The sequence below is a fragment of the Rousettus aegyptiacus genome, unplaced genomic scaffold, assembly GCF_014176215.1.
Source record: "Rousettus aegyptiacus isolate mRouAeg1 unplaced genomic scaffold, mRouAeg1.p scaffold_m13_p_1, whole genome shotgun sequence".
Classification (NCBI taxonomy): Eukaryota; Metazoa; Chordata; class Mammalia; order Chiroptera; family Pteropodidae; genus Rousettus; species Rousettus aegyptiacus.
Genome location: NW_023416284.1, coordinates 155,741,701 through 155,754,832, shown reverse-complemented (window position 1 = coordinate 155,754,832; position 13,132 = coordinate 155,741,701). Strand labels below are relative to the sequence as shown.

General features: G+C 41.8%; 1 protein-coding gene across 1 annotated transcript in view; it reads right to left on the bottom strand.

The window, feature by feature from the left end:
* The window catches only part of RNF217 (ring finger protein 217), a 110,009-nt gene extending 99,063 nt beyond the window's left edge, over positions 1-10,946 (bottom strand). Inside the window, exon 1 of the mRNA XM_016161340.2 lies at positions 9,973-10,946. Coding sequence (XP_016016826.2) covers positions 9,973-10,824 — 852 coding nt within the window. The 5' untranslated portion in view covers positions 10,825-10,946. The remainder of the gene's footprint in view (positions 1-9,972) is intronic.
* Positions 10,947-13,132: the final 2,186 nt, after the last annotated feature.

The window sequence follows — 13,132 nt, the reverse complement described above, 5'->3', positions numbered from 1 at the left end:
TTATGTAAGCATTACTTAAAATTAAATAAGGCTTTATTATTAAATTATTCAATGATAAAGCACAAAAAAACACAACACTGAACAAAGTACATTAACAAATAATGATATGAGTTGGAAATATTTAATTAATGATTGACAAGACAAAAAATATTTAGAAAAAAAATAAATTGAAATCGTTCAAAAGCTTTACTGCCCAAATTTACATCATCTTTGATTTTTGTCTGAAGTAGTGTGGTAGTTTAAAAATATGGCCTCAATTCTTTGACACTTTTACACACAAAAAGCTGGGGTCTAAGTCCCTTCCCTCTGAATCTATGCCAACTTGTGACTGTTTTGCCCAAGTGATGCTGAGTGGCTTTCAAAGTTAGGACAGAAAAGATTATGCACCTTCCGCATGGATCCCTTGAGACTCTGGACCTGGAGGAAGCCAGGCTTCATGTAAGAAGTCTGCTGCCCTGTAACTACCATGCTGGCAAGGTCACATATAGGCACTGCTGTAGACAGACGAAGATGAGCATCTTGACAACAGCCAGCATCAGCTGCCAGCCAAGTGAGTGAGCTGACATCTGACTACAACCCCATGAGAAACCCCAGTGTGAACTGACCAGCTGAGCCTTTCCCAAATTCCTGACCCACATGTTATGATCAAAATAAAATGGTTGTCTTAAGCCCCCAGGTTCTGAAGGAATTTGTTAAGCAGGAGATACAGAAACCAAAATAGGTTTTATAATTTAAAAAGCACCTCAGTGATAAATGGGATGCCAGGATAAAGTCTCGGGCCATAGCATTCCATTGCATTAAAATTTTAAATACATTGTATAATAAGACATCAAAAATTCAGGTCCAAATATCTACCTTACTTTTTCTACCAACCTAAACATATTATAATTTACTTTTAATCATTTACTCAGTCTAAGATATACTTATTAAGCAATCTACTCTATTCTAGGCTCTATAATAAGTGCTCGCTACAAAAGCAGCTCAAAGAATAGTTGGAGTACAGATAATCAATCAAACTTCAAATCATCACACAAACATACAATTCCAAAAGGAGATAAACTACAATGGCAGCAGAGCGAAAAGGCCTCTAAAAGCATAAACATTAGGGAATGAAGAGGAGAGCGAAGGCCAAACTTCATCAGCAGTGTTATGAACTGGGATCTTTATATAGAGTGACGGAAGGTCTTACAGGTTTGTAAGAGAAATAATGAAATGTTGAGATTTTCATTTTAAACATCATTTTAGCTATCTAGTTCAGTAATTTATACACTGACAACACCAGCCTCCAGCTTATGGCCTAAATAAATAAGTTTGCTATACAAATATTCATTTCATGCCTACAATGTGCCAAGAGCTAAGAAATTAAACAGCAAAAAAAAAAAAAAAAATTTGAGCATAGGGCAGAAAACAGATTATTTTAAATATAGTGAAATAAGAAGAATTTTACAGTGAGTATAAAAATGTAGTGAAAGTACAGGAAGAATGCTTAATCCAGATATAAGGGGTCAAGGGGTCAAGAAGATTCTCAAAGGAAAAAATGTCTAAGCTGATACTAGAAGAATGGGTAAATGTGAAAGAGGCCAACTAGAGTTGGGGAGAAAGGAAAAAAAGTGCATCCCCCAGAAGACATAACCTCATGTCACTAAATCAAAGGCTCATAATTAAGAGAGTCACAGAGTACTCAAGGAACAAAAAGTTTAATATGGCTATAGGCTTTAGGGGGCTGCTTGATTAGAAACAAAGTTAGGAGTAGTAAGCAGGAGTTAGCTCACTCAGGTACATGTAAACCATGTTTAGATTCTATTCTGAAAGCAAGAGGCAGATAAAGGAAATGTCAAGACCAGTCTTTCATCTTATGGAGAACCATCTGGCTGTGGTCTAGAGAACAGGTTGGAGCAGTGGAACCAAGTAGGAAGCAATAGTTGAAAACCAGGAAAGAAATGGTGGAGGCCTGAGCAAGGGAAATGCCAGTAGAGATGAAGAAAAGTAAAGAAGATAGAAATATTTTTTAGAATTGAAAGGACTTGGTGATTGATTCAATGTGGCAGGAGAAGAACTCAATGATGACAGCCAAGTTTCTGACCCAGGTATAACTGATAGAAACTGGAAACTCCCAAGGGAGAGCAAGGCTTTAGGGGTGTGGGAAAGAAGAGGATGAAAGGGAAATTTTGTTCTGAGATGTTTATAGTGTCTTTGGGTAAAACATGCAAGTGGAAATGTCGAGGAGAGAGACAGCTATATGGTAGTGAAGGTGAGAAGAGTGAACTGGGCTAGAGATCGAGATTTGGAAATCAACAGCATATAGGTGTTACTTGAAACCATGGGAGTGGATGAGATGGTCCCACTTAATAGTGTACAACGTGAGAAGAAAGAGGGTTAAGGATGGGACCATACAGACACCAACGTTAAGAGATGGTAAAATAAGAAAGCGCAAATGGAAACAAAAGGAATGGCCAGAGTGAGGAAGAAAACAGGAAAGTCCGCTGCCATTAAAACTTAACAGCAAGTCAAATCATAGCTTTTCTAAAGTCATTTTCTCTTGACTTCTTTACATGAAAATGAGGCTGTTTGGTAGAAATCTTTCTCTGGATCTAAATTTGGGTGAGAGCCTTCCACTTCCTCAAAACATGTAATTAAGTTTCCTCTTCTTGGACTGGAAGACTTGTGATTTTGTATAACACAGATATAAACTTAAAGGAAAAATATATTTAACTTATAAATATAATAACAAACTTAAAATCTGTAAAAATGTCATGGGTTTTAGAGCCAAATGGATCTGAACTGAAATTCCACCTTTGTCATTTCCCAGCTATGGGACAAGTTATTTATTCTCTATAACCTTGAGTTTCCTCATATAACATACTACTACCTACAGCACAGAAATAGAGCTGTTCCTGTTTTCTTGAACCGACTTCAATCACAAAGCCAAATCCTATCAGTGCCAACGAAAACAGCAATGGTCATAGTTACAAATAATTTCCTTGTTGGGAAATCTAATGGTAAATTTCAATCCTTATCCTGCTGAAACTATCAGAAGCATTAGGCAAAGATGATTAATTACTTCTTCCTTTTTAAAATACCATCTTTGTTTGGATTCTGAGTAACCACTCTACCTTGATTATCTTCTGACCCAACTAGCCCACTTCCCTTTCAGATTCCTTGCTGGTTCTTTCATATGTCCTAGGCTCCATATTTGTGAACACTGGTATGCCCGAATTTAATCCTCGATTATCCTTTTCTACCTACTATCCCTCCCCAGGTGACCTCATCTAGTCTTTAGCTTTAAATATCTCCTATATGCCAAAAATGTTCAAATTTGTAAATTCTGTTCAGCTCTCTCTTCTGAATATCAGACGCCAAGTGCCTACTCAACATCCCTTCATGAATGTCTACACAGCTTTTCAAATTTAGCATGAACTCCCAGTTCTCCCTAAACCTAAGTCCTCCTATAGTATTTCTCATCCTATTAAATGGTATCTCCATTCTTCTAATTGCTTGCATGCAAAAGCTGAGTCATCCTTGACTCTTTTTCTCTCATCCCACGTCCAACCATCATACTTCTGTCATCTCTATCTTCAGGATATATTCAAAATTCAACCAGTTCAAACCATATTTGACTCTATCATCCTAATCTGAATATCATCTCTCCTCTGGATGATTGCCATAGTCTTCTAACTGATGTCTTTGCTGACATTCTTGCCTCCCACAGTAGTATATTCTTCACAACGAGCCAGACTAATCTCTTTTAAAGGCGAAGTCATATCTGGTTAGCTCAAATCATTCTTATACCTTAGCTTCCCATCTCACTCAAAGGAAATGCAAATTCTCTATGGCCTTAAAACCCTATCTGCCTGGCTTTCCTCACTTCTCCTGTTGTTTCCTTCTTATCACTCTTTACCTCATTCCCTATGCTTCAGCCACATAGATCTGTTTGCCATTCCTGGAACACCCCCAAGCATGCTCCTGTCTCTGGAACTTTATACTTGCTATTCCCTGAGATATCCTTGTGCTCCGCTCTTTCACTGCCATTATGAAGATCTATGCTCAAAAGTCCCCTTGTAAAATAAGCCATCCCTGATAACTCCCTCAACACTATAAATATATAAAGTCTCCCTCACCAATATTTCTTATCACCCTTCTCTTCTCCTTCCCCACAGACCTTATATATAATTTACTTATTTTATTGTCAGTCTCCCCTCACCCCCGACCAAACTAACATATAAACTCCATGAAGCCAGGGACTATATCTGTTTTTGTTCTCTATACCGTACAACAGTGCTTCCAACAGTTCCTGGTAAGTAGTAGGTATTTAAGATGTAAGTGAATTAAAATTAAATAACATGTATAAATATGTTTAGAATATAAATGTCCAACAAAGGATTGCTCTTATTATTTGCTGAAACTTAAAAACTCAAGTGTTAATTACCCCCAAAATTGATAGGGCAAATAGTATTGGTAAAATTAAAAGAGGATGCTATATTCTAGAAATTATTTTCCTCCAGATACTGAATTTTTAATTTAGACACAGAACTTGATATGGAAGTTTCATTTAGTTTATCATATAAGACACTCTGACTAAGTGATTTTGAACTTTAAAAAACAATTTTTTTAAAAAAAGAGTATTTTAACTTTAAAAGTTTGCCATATTATCATGAATGATCCAAAACAAAATTAATAAAATTATGTTTTAAGTAAAGGAAATAAATATTTTGAAAGGAGCAAGATATTTACTAATACTCTTATCTCCAAAAATTAAAAAGAGATCTAAGAAATATATATATTGAGAAATAAGTAATGAATGGATTTATTACTTTAGATTAAACATAATAGGAGGGATTGTAATGTGTTTATTACTAAAAGGTTAGCTGGTGTTCCAGAACTGGTTTAATAAAATCCTCCCAGAAAGGAAACAGAAGGGAAAAAGAGACCCACAACTCTCTGGGAACTTAAAGGAAAGCTTAGTTATGCCATCAGCTAAAGCTGAGAAGAAATACTGCCAACAAGGTTTTAAGAGGGCTCCTTGGGGGTCATTAAGTACATTTTTAGATTCTCTCATGGTACTTGGCATAAAGGTATCCAATAAATATTCGTTATGTGCATAAGTGGGGCACTAATAAATGAATAAGTTAATTATAAGAATCACCACTCAGGTATGTCCACACTGGCCATCACAAACTCTTAATACAAAGCTGGGAGCTCAAGTTTTAACATTATCTTCTTTTTTGTCTCTTGTATGAGGAGTAAGGAGAAAGCTGAGCTCTACTCTATGCGTCAAAAATATCACCACTCTAAAGGTTTGAGTTGCTGCCTTAGGTAAGTAGTACTAATCATGTTATTTGAGATCTCTCAGGCAGTGGAGTGCAATGCAGGGTTTCTCTATGTTGCTTCATTCACGTCCAGATAGCTGCAAGAGAGGGGAGACACCTAGGCATCCCGGGACCAGGTCCTGCTGGCCCAGAGCGCAACCCTCAATAGGGGTTTCCTCTACAGAAATCAAATGCCAGTGAAAATCAGATTTTGAACAGGAAGAGGAAAAAAGAAATAAATTATTAAAGAGAAAGAAATTATGAAAGAGACAGAAGAGGAAAGTAAGGGCATGAGTCAGTAAGGTGTGATAGCAAATGTTACCGCACCCCCCACACACACACACATATACACATGCGTGCGCGCGCGCGCGCACACACACACACACACAAAACTTCTGTAGACAAAAGAATAAGCTTACATATGCCTTACTTTTCACTTTTTAAATTTGTAGAGTGATTTAACAGATTTCAGTCTCATATGATTCTTCACATTTTCAGACTATCAAAATCACACCTGGAATGGCAGGAACTGTAAATTCACCTGTGTGAAGATGGCTGCATTCAAACTCCACAGCGAATGTGATAGTTTCTAAAAATATGTAAGTTGCTTTAAGGTTTAAGGAAAAAAGTAGGTTACACTTTTACCCATAAAGGTCTGGGTGACTCAGTGTTTAATAATAGGATACATAAGCTTTCACCCCTAGGTCACTGATTCTAGGGTGATCATAATAGACAGTCATTTTAGGACGTTACCATCTAGCAGCTGCTTTGTTCACAATCTGTAAGAGAAATGTGCTGCATGTCTCTATTAATATTCATCTGACAGGTGTATACATTCCAACTCATATGCATCTGCCAGTATCGACCACTTTGAAGCAGCGCGATGACAGCTGTCACCTTTAGAAAGCCCTTAACATGCCCAATTCTCTCTTTATCTAAAAGCACTAAATATTAATACTTCATAGAACAGATTTTATTGTCTAAAATCAAAATCATAAAAGATAGATATTTGTTGAGAACTTCTGAAATGAGTGCAGTATCATTCTATGAAATAAAGAAGGCAACAACCTTTCCTCCTAGGAAAATATGGTAAAGGCCAAACCGACTGAGAAGGTCAACATTTGTAATGGTTTAGTGACTGGTAGGAGACTGCAGATATCCCTGGGACTCTGTGTTTTCACCATACATGCATACATAGGTCACTGAGAAATGCACTTCTAAATTTTATGTGCCACAGATTCACGTACCCAGGCAATATAAACCAGTAACTCCCATTCTCTCTTTCACGGTGCTCTAGGGCCTCTAAGTTAACACCTATGTAGTACCAAAGATTATAATTTATCAAGTTCGACCCTTCACCATGGCGACTGGTAACTGGATGGTATCTATTGTACTATAAAATCATTCCACTGAAAAAAGTTCCCCGCAGCCTCAGTCACAGGAATAACTGAAGAATTATGTTTTGAAAATTAAACCTATTATTTTTAAATGACAGTATGGTAGTATTTAAATCACTATCTAATCTGTTAACATCTGTACTGCAATAATGACTACATCTGCTCATTGACCTTTACTACATATTCAGTCCATGGCACTAATGGAAATAAGACTTATCATCTAAAACTCCATGTTCCTATCATCCACATCCATATTCGTACCTTCTTTCAAAGAACTCAGCATTCTCCTTTTAGGAGAAAGTTAATTTAACCAGGCAATAGTCCAACTCACATTTAGTATGGATTTTTAATGTTTATATAAAATACTTAATAGGGACTCTGCTTTATTTTCTTAAGTGATGTTAAATAATGCACTTGGCACATTTTCAAAACCTGGTGGAGAAAGTCACTAATAACTTTTAATTTCAAATATATCATTTTATTTTAAAAGGTCTTAAGAGCCCTGCAAGTTCAGACTTGACAAATTTGCTTCTGTCAAACCCAAGAAACTTTATAAAATGAGAAAGAAAGCACTCACTATGCCATTTTGATCCAGTTTAGTAAGGCAAACAAAACGACTCTGCAGTTTGATGTTGTTTTGCTTTAGAAATAGTGTGTCATTACAGATCATGGTCTGCAGTTCCATTTCATTGATGAGGAAATTAAGGCACAGAGAGGATGAGTGACACGGAAACAGAGACCCTTTGATTAGAAGGGACGTTGTAATTAACACAGATCAAAAATACTATAACCACAAGCTCATATTTTTATCCAACTGAAAAAGTGCCATTTTTGTATAAGCCTAAAGTTTGTCTAAAAACTCTGTAATTCTGTTTAAAAACAAACTTAGCAAACCTATTAGTTTTGTCTGCTTTAAGTCTTCGTCTTTTGTTTTAAACATCAGGAAGCTAATCTCATCCTTTCTTTGTCGCTCATCTCTTCCTAAATTCAATAACTATTAGTTGACTATTTGTTATATGTGAGATGACGTTCTAGGTGCTAAAGATACAGCAGTGAACAAATCATGTGAAAACTCTTACCTTCATGGAAATTAATTACTAAAGTATAAGATTGAGTGTTAGTGCTATAGAGAAAATAAAAAGCAGGAAAGGAGATTGGGAATGTGAGGTGAGGTTCAACATTAAAAAGGGTGGTTAGTGAAGGCCTTAAGGTTGATATTTGCATACAGACCTAGAAGAGAGAAGGGGGAGGAGTAAACGAGCAAAGGGAATGGCATCAGAGATGTTCCAGAGACAAGGAACAAGTGCAAAAGCCCCGAAGTAGAAGCATGCCTGGCCTGTATGACTCATCTTTCTGTTGTTGTTTGTTATTTTAAATAAAGTATACATTTCTTTATTGAAAGTTCCGTCAAACATTTTGAAAGAAGGTCAGGAACATATGAACTGAACCGTCATAAACACTACAGACAACCTTCAGAGACTATGTTACTTCAGAGGAGTTTTTAATGTTGGATATTGCAATAGTCACCCTCCCATTCCCCATTTCTTTCCTCCACAACAGATCAAAATATTGACTTCCTAAGAGTAACTCACAGAAGTTTGAAAAAAATCTGCTTTGGGGAAAGGGCCCATGTTAAGGAAATCGAACTGCAATGCAGAGTACCCAAACCCCAATGACCATCCCCCTTGAACTTGTAGACCCACTGTATTTGTATTCAGCTTTTAACATTAAGTGCTACCTGGTATTGTTACTCTGTTTATGTCTCATTATTTGCTACCTTGTATTGTTGTGTACGCATTTACTCTCAGTGACTTCCCTGGAGCAGGGCCCATGTTTTGGGAATATCTGAATCCCACCATATGGCTTTGCCCATGGATGGTATCAATATCTATTTGATGATGATGTCATAGAAACTACCACAATGGGCAGCAGACATTCCTCCTGTTTTAAATATCTGTTTGTGGATAAAGCATGAAAGAAACATCATAATCTCTTACAGGCATCTGGATAATCTCAACTGTCTTGGCCAAGTTACTGTTTGTGTAACATTCAGCTCTGTCTAAATTTCCTTTCGCCTTTTCAGTTGGGCACAGTACACATTTTCAGTGTAGACACAAGCATGGATTAGCCACGAAACACAAAGGAATCTCACTGTACGGAACCCCGTTCAGTTTGCTTCTGCCAATGTTATTAAACACTATTATAGGAAAGGGACTCCACATGAAACTACCCGATACAGGGTCTATAAAATGTTGTCCATACAATCTAGCAAGACAGACACATAAGTAACAACTCCAGTACATATAAACATGCAGACATATTTTAAAAGTGTTTAAGCAGTGGCCTAGAGAATAAGGTAAGGCTTCACAGAAAAGTTGGCACCTGAACAGCCAGGGTTTTGAAAGATGAACAGGCCTAGGACAATGTGACATGGGATCAAAGGTCATTCTGAATTGTGCAAAACATTGGCAGAAACATGACAGATAGAAAACTGCTGGAAGAATGCATTCAGGGCATCAGTGAAGGAAAGCTGGTTTGTTGCACTCTTAAGCTTTCCAAGAAAAAAAACAAGCCTTCAAATAAGAAGCTCAGGAAGAAAGTTTCGCCAGTGTGTGTTTTGTTCGACCTCTTAGCTTCTTTGCTTCACTCTTTCTGTTTTGCTCCTTCTTAAAGAAATAAGGTACTGTGCTGGCATAAAACTTTGGTTAGGAAAAATACTTCAACATTACTGTGGAAAAAGAAAAGTGAAATGTGGGGAAGGGCCAAGTAATAAATGAATTATACTCTTTTGGAATATATAAATGGAGCAAAATTTTAAAAAATCAGGTATCATGAACAGGAAATATTAATTCCAACCTTCCTCTTCACCAATTCAGTCTATACATATTTTATGCCCACTATCTGTTAGTTTCTGGGATACCAGGCCTACGAGGCACTATCACAGCCCTCCTGTTTGAGCAAGCTCTCGCTTGCAATCTAGTAAAAGAAACAGAAGGCAATTCACTGTACCCTGTTCCTTCCGCGGTTGCCAACCAAAAAGCCTGAAGCTCAGAGCAGAGGTAAATTCCAGTCAAGTTAACCAGTGACGACAAAACACACTTAAATAATAACATTACAACAACTGAGATGTGAGAAACTGATAGAGGTCCTCGGTAAGGGTGTCTCAGCACCTCTTCCTGTGAGCAGGGAGCTGGCTAGCTGGACTTCCTGGCCAGCGATTAGGCATGCTGAATGGGGCACAGAGGAGGGGGCAGAGGGGCTGAAGTTACCTGGGAGCTCAGGTAGACTTTGAGGCACTCCTCGCACACGGCTTTCTTGCAGCAGGGCAAGGGCTTGATGGGCTTGTCTTCCAGGCACACCCGGCACATCAGCACCATGAGGGGCGCATAGGGATCCCCTACCCCACCCAAGCCAGAGTAGGGTGGAGCTCCAAGCAGGCTGGGCACGGAGAACGGTTCTGGCGCCAGGTAGAACTCCAGCTCGATGCTGCCGCCATCGGGAGACAGGGGGTCCGTTGGGAGGGGGAGCCGGGGTCTGGGAAAGGAGGAGGGGGTGCTGGGAGGGTCCGTCACTGGAGGAGCCCGAGGTGGCGACGCGGGCGGCGAGGGCTGCTCCGCTGTGGGGTGCTGGGGCAGGTCGTTCTCCAGGCAGTAGACGGAGCAGAAGACTTGTCTCTTGGCAGGGGGCGAGCGCCACTGACCCAGCACGTCCAGGACCAGTCCTTCGCGGGCCCCGACACGGGTCCTGGGCTCCGGCTCCTCTCTGGGGGGCGCCTTCTGCTGTTCATCCCCTCCTTCGTTTCGGTCCCCAGCTTTCTCCTCCTCTTCCAGCTGCTGTTGCAAAGTTTGGGGGTTGAGGGGTCCGGTGAGTGCCAGTCCCGCGGGATGCCCAGGTGCTTGGCTCTTCGTCCAGCCCGGGGCTCCCCAGCTCCTCGCGGGCTCCCGGGAGCTCGTGTCCACGCAGCGCGAGTCGCTCGGCTCCGCGGAGGCAGCGTGCGGCCCGGGAGACCCAGCGCTGTCCCCTCGCGGCCTCAGAGGCTCGGGACGGCCCGTGGCACCTCCGGCGGGGTCCCCCGCGTCTTGGGGCCCGCCGCCGCTCACGGTGCTCTGCTCCTCGCCCATCGCCGCCCGCGGCCCGCGCCGCCGCTGCCCATCCAGCCGCCGGGACCCCCACCCGGCGCCGGCGGGCAGCGGGGGCACCGGCTCGGCTCGACTCGCGGCTCCGCTTCTGCTTCCGGGTCCCTCCTCCGGGGCTGGGGCGCCCCGAGCTCCCTCCGGGGAGCCCGTGCTCCCGGGCCGCGGCGCGCCGGCAGCCCGGCCCGGCCCGCTGCTCCTCCTCCCCGTCCTCCGGCGCGGTCGGGCACCGCCTCGGGGGCGCCAAGGGCCGCACGCGCCCGCCCCACATGCAGAGCGGGGCGGCGCCGGGGCCCCAGCGCACCCCGGGAGGGGCAGAGGGGTCCGGAGGGAGGCGGCCGTCAGTCCCACGCCATCGCCGGTCCCCGCTGCGGGCCACGCGGGACGAGCGGCCAGAGGGCGGTGGTCCGAGGGTCGAGGGGCCTGTGCGGCGGCGCGCACGGGAAGTGCGGTCGGAGCGCGAGCGAGCCGCCGGGGCCCCTGGGCGAGAGGCCGGAGTGGGCGACCTTTCTCTGCTCCTGCTTCACCTAGCGCCGTCCTCGCTGCCCCTCACCCCACCCCTTTGGCGCACACCTCCCCACACGTACACACGCGCGCAGGCACCCGCGCGCTCACTCACACGCACACCCGGAGTGGGTGTGATCTAAGTCGCGATGCGCTCTCGCGCTCAGAGTTCACACTCGGCCTCAACGAAACCTTTCCGAGCAGGGAGGCTGCCCTTCGAGCTACGCATTTAGTAGAAGTTCCTACAAAACTACTGTATCCTCAGAGCTGGAACCAGAGAATACTGGCTGCAGAGGATTCGATTTGTTTCTCTTGGATCCATCCAATTTTAAATACTCCGACGAGGAGTTCAGAGGAATAACGCTAGGAATTATTAGTTCAAAAAAGTATGCAGTATATACACCTCTGTTTTCTACCTAATAGGGTAAGAAGGATCTTCGAAACCCACAAATAAGCCAAAATAACCTACTCCTCCAACTAGAATACTCATGAGAGCTGATAACTAAGTAATTTTAAGATTTACCCCTCTTTTCCTCCTCTTCGTTGTCCTTTCAGGAACTATTTTTAACCCTTTAGATCTTTCAAAATGGGTAGCACAAAGGTAGTAAGATAGCCTGACCTTAATTATAAACTGGATCATGGGTGGGAAACATCAGGTTTCATTAGCATAACCATATTTATTCCCAAACTGTTTCCAAGACAACAATTATATTTGAGCCAGAACTTAATTATGTGTTGATCCATCTTTATTTTACAGGAAGTATTAGTCACCCAGACTGGTGTGTTTTAGTTCCCTAAAGCCAATGAAAACATTTTTGGGAAGCCAACCCTTGTTTTTTCATCTTGAGAGAGAACTCAATTTACACATTCATGTAATAGGAAGGAGCTGTGAAGTGTATAAAGTTTTTTTTTTTTTTTAACCGTGACCGTTGTTACTGGGTTGTCCTAAAATATTTTCAAAATCAGATACAAATATTAGAAAGGTGACACCAAAGAACATTTCTATCGTTTGTGTTGGATGCTCAGTTGTACCTCAAAGGGATAAATCCAATCTGTCAGTCTAAATGCCACCTCATTTATCAGTCTGATCCAGGAATAAAGAATTCTTATTTGGAAGATTAAATACTATTCAGGGATTTTTTTGTTTTTTCATCTTGGCTAATTGATTTCCTGATAACTGCTCTTTTCTCCAAATGATACCTCTAGTGTTTATCGTTTTAAAGGCATCAACGAGAAGCCCACATACATGTGCCTTTTGTGTATGCCACCTGATAACTACTTTTCTATTCTTTCAAATGGGGCTTTAAAAAATAATCTGTGTTTTACAGGTGACAACAGTCCCAGAATAAGACCAGAGTAACAATAATGAATACAAAAGAGTTTATCTCCACAGTCTGTAGCAATCAAAGCCCTCAAGGTCTTCCCATAGTTTTGAGACCCCCTCCCTCACAATCATTTGTCATAGATGTTCCAAGAATTTGTTAATTGCAGTGCCCACCATTTTGTTCATTATCCCTCAGGTTTCAGTTCACTGGCAGTGGTTTTCCTTGACTCTGAACCAGATGAAGTCACTGCTGGGATTCCTGAAAGTGGCCCATAGCTCTCCGCCCTTCTTACTGTCATGACTTCCTCCCTACAGGATTCATCTGCCCTTTGTGAAAGTAGAACCATGGCATGCTGTATCTCTACCCTCCAGACAGACCCAGACTTGCCTGGATCATGGGCCCAGCATCTCCTGGTATTCAATCTGAGATCCGTGAGATACCAGCAGTATGGAAATGAGTTGAAATGC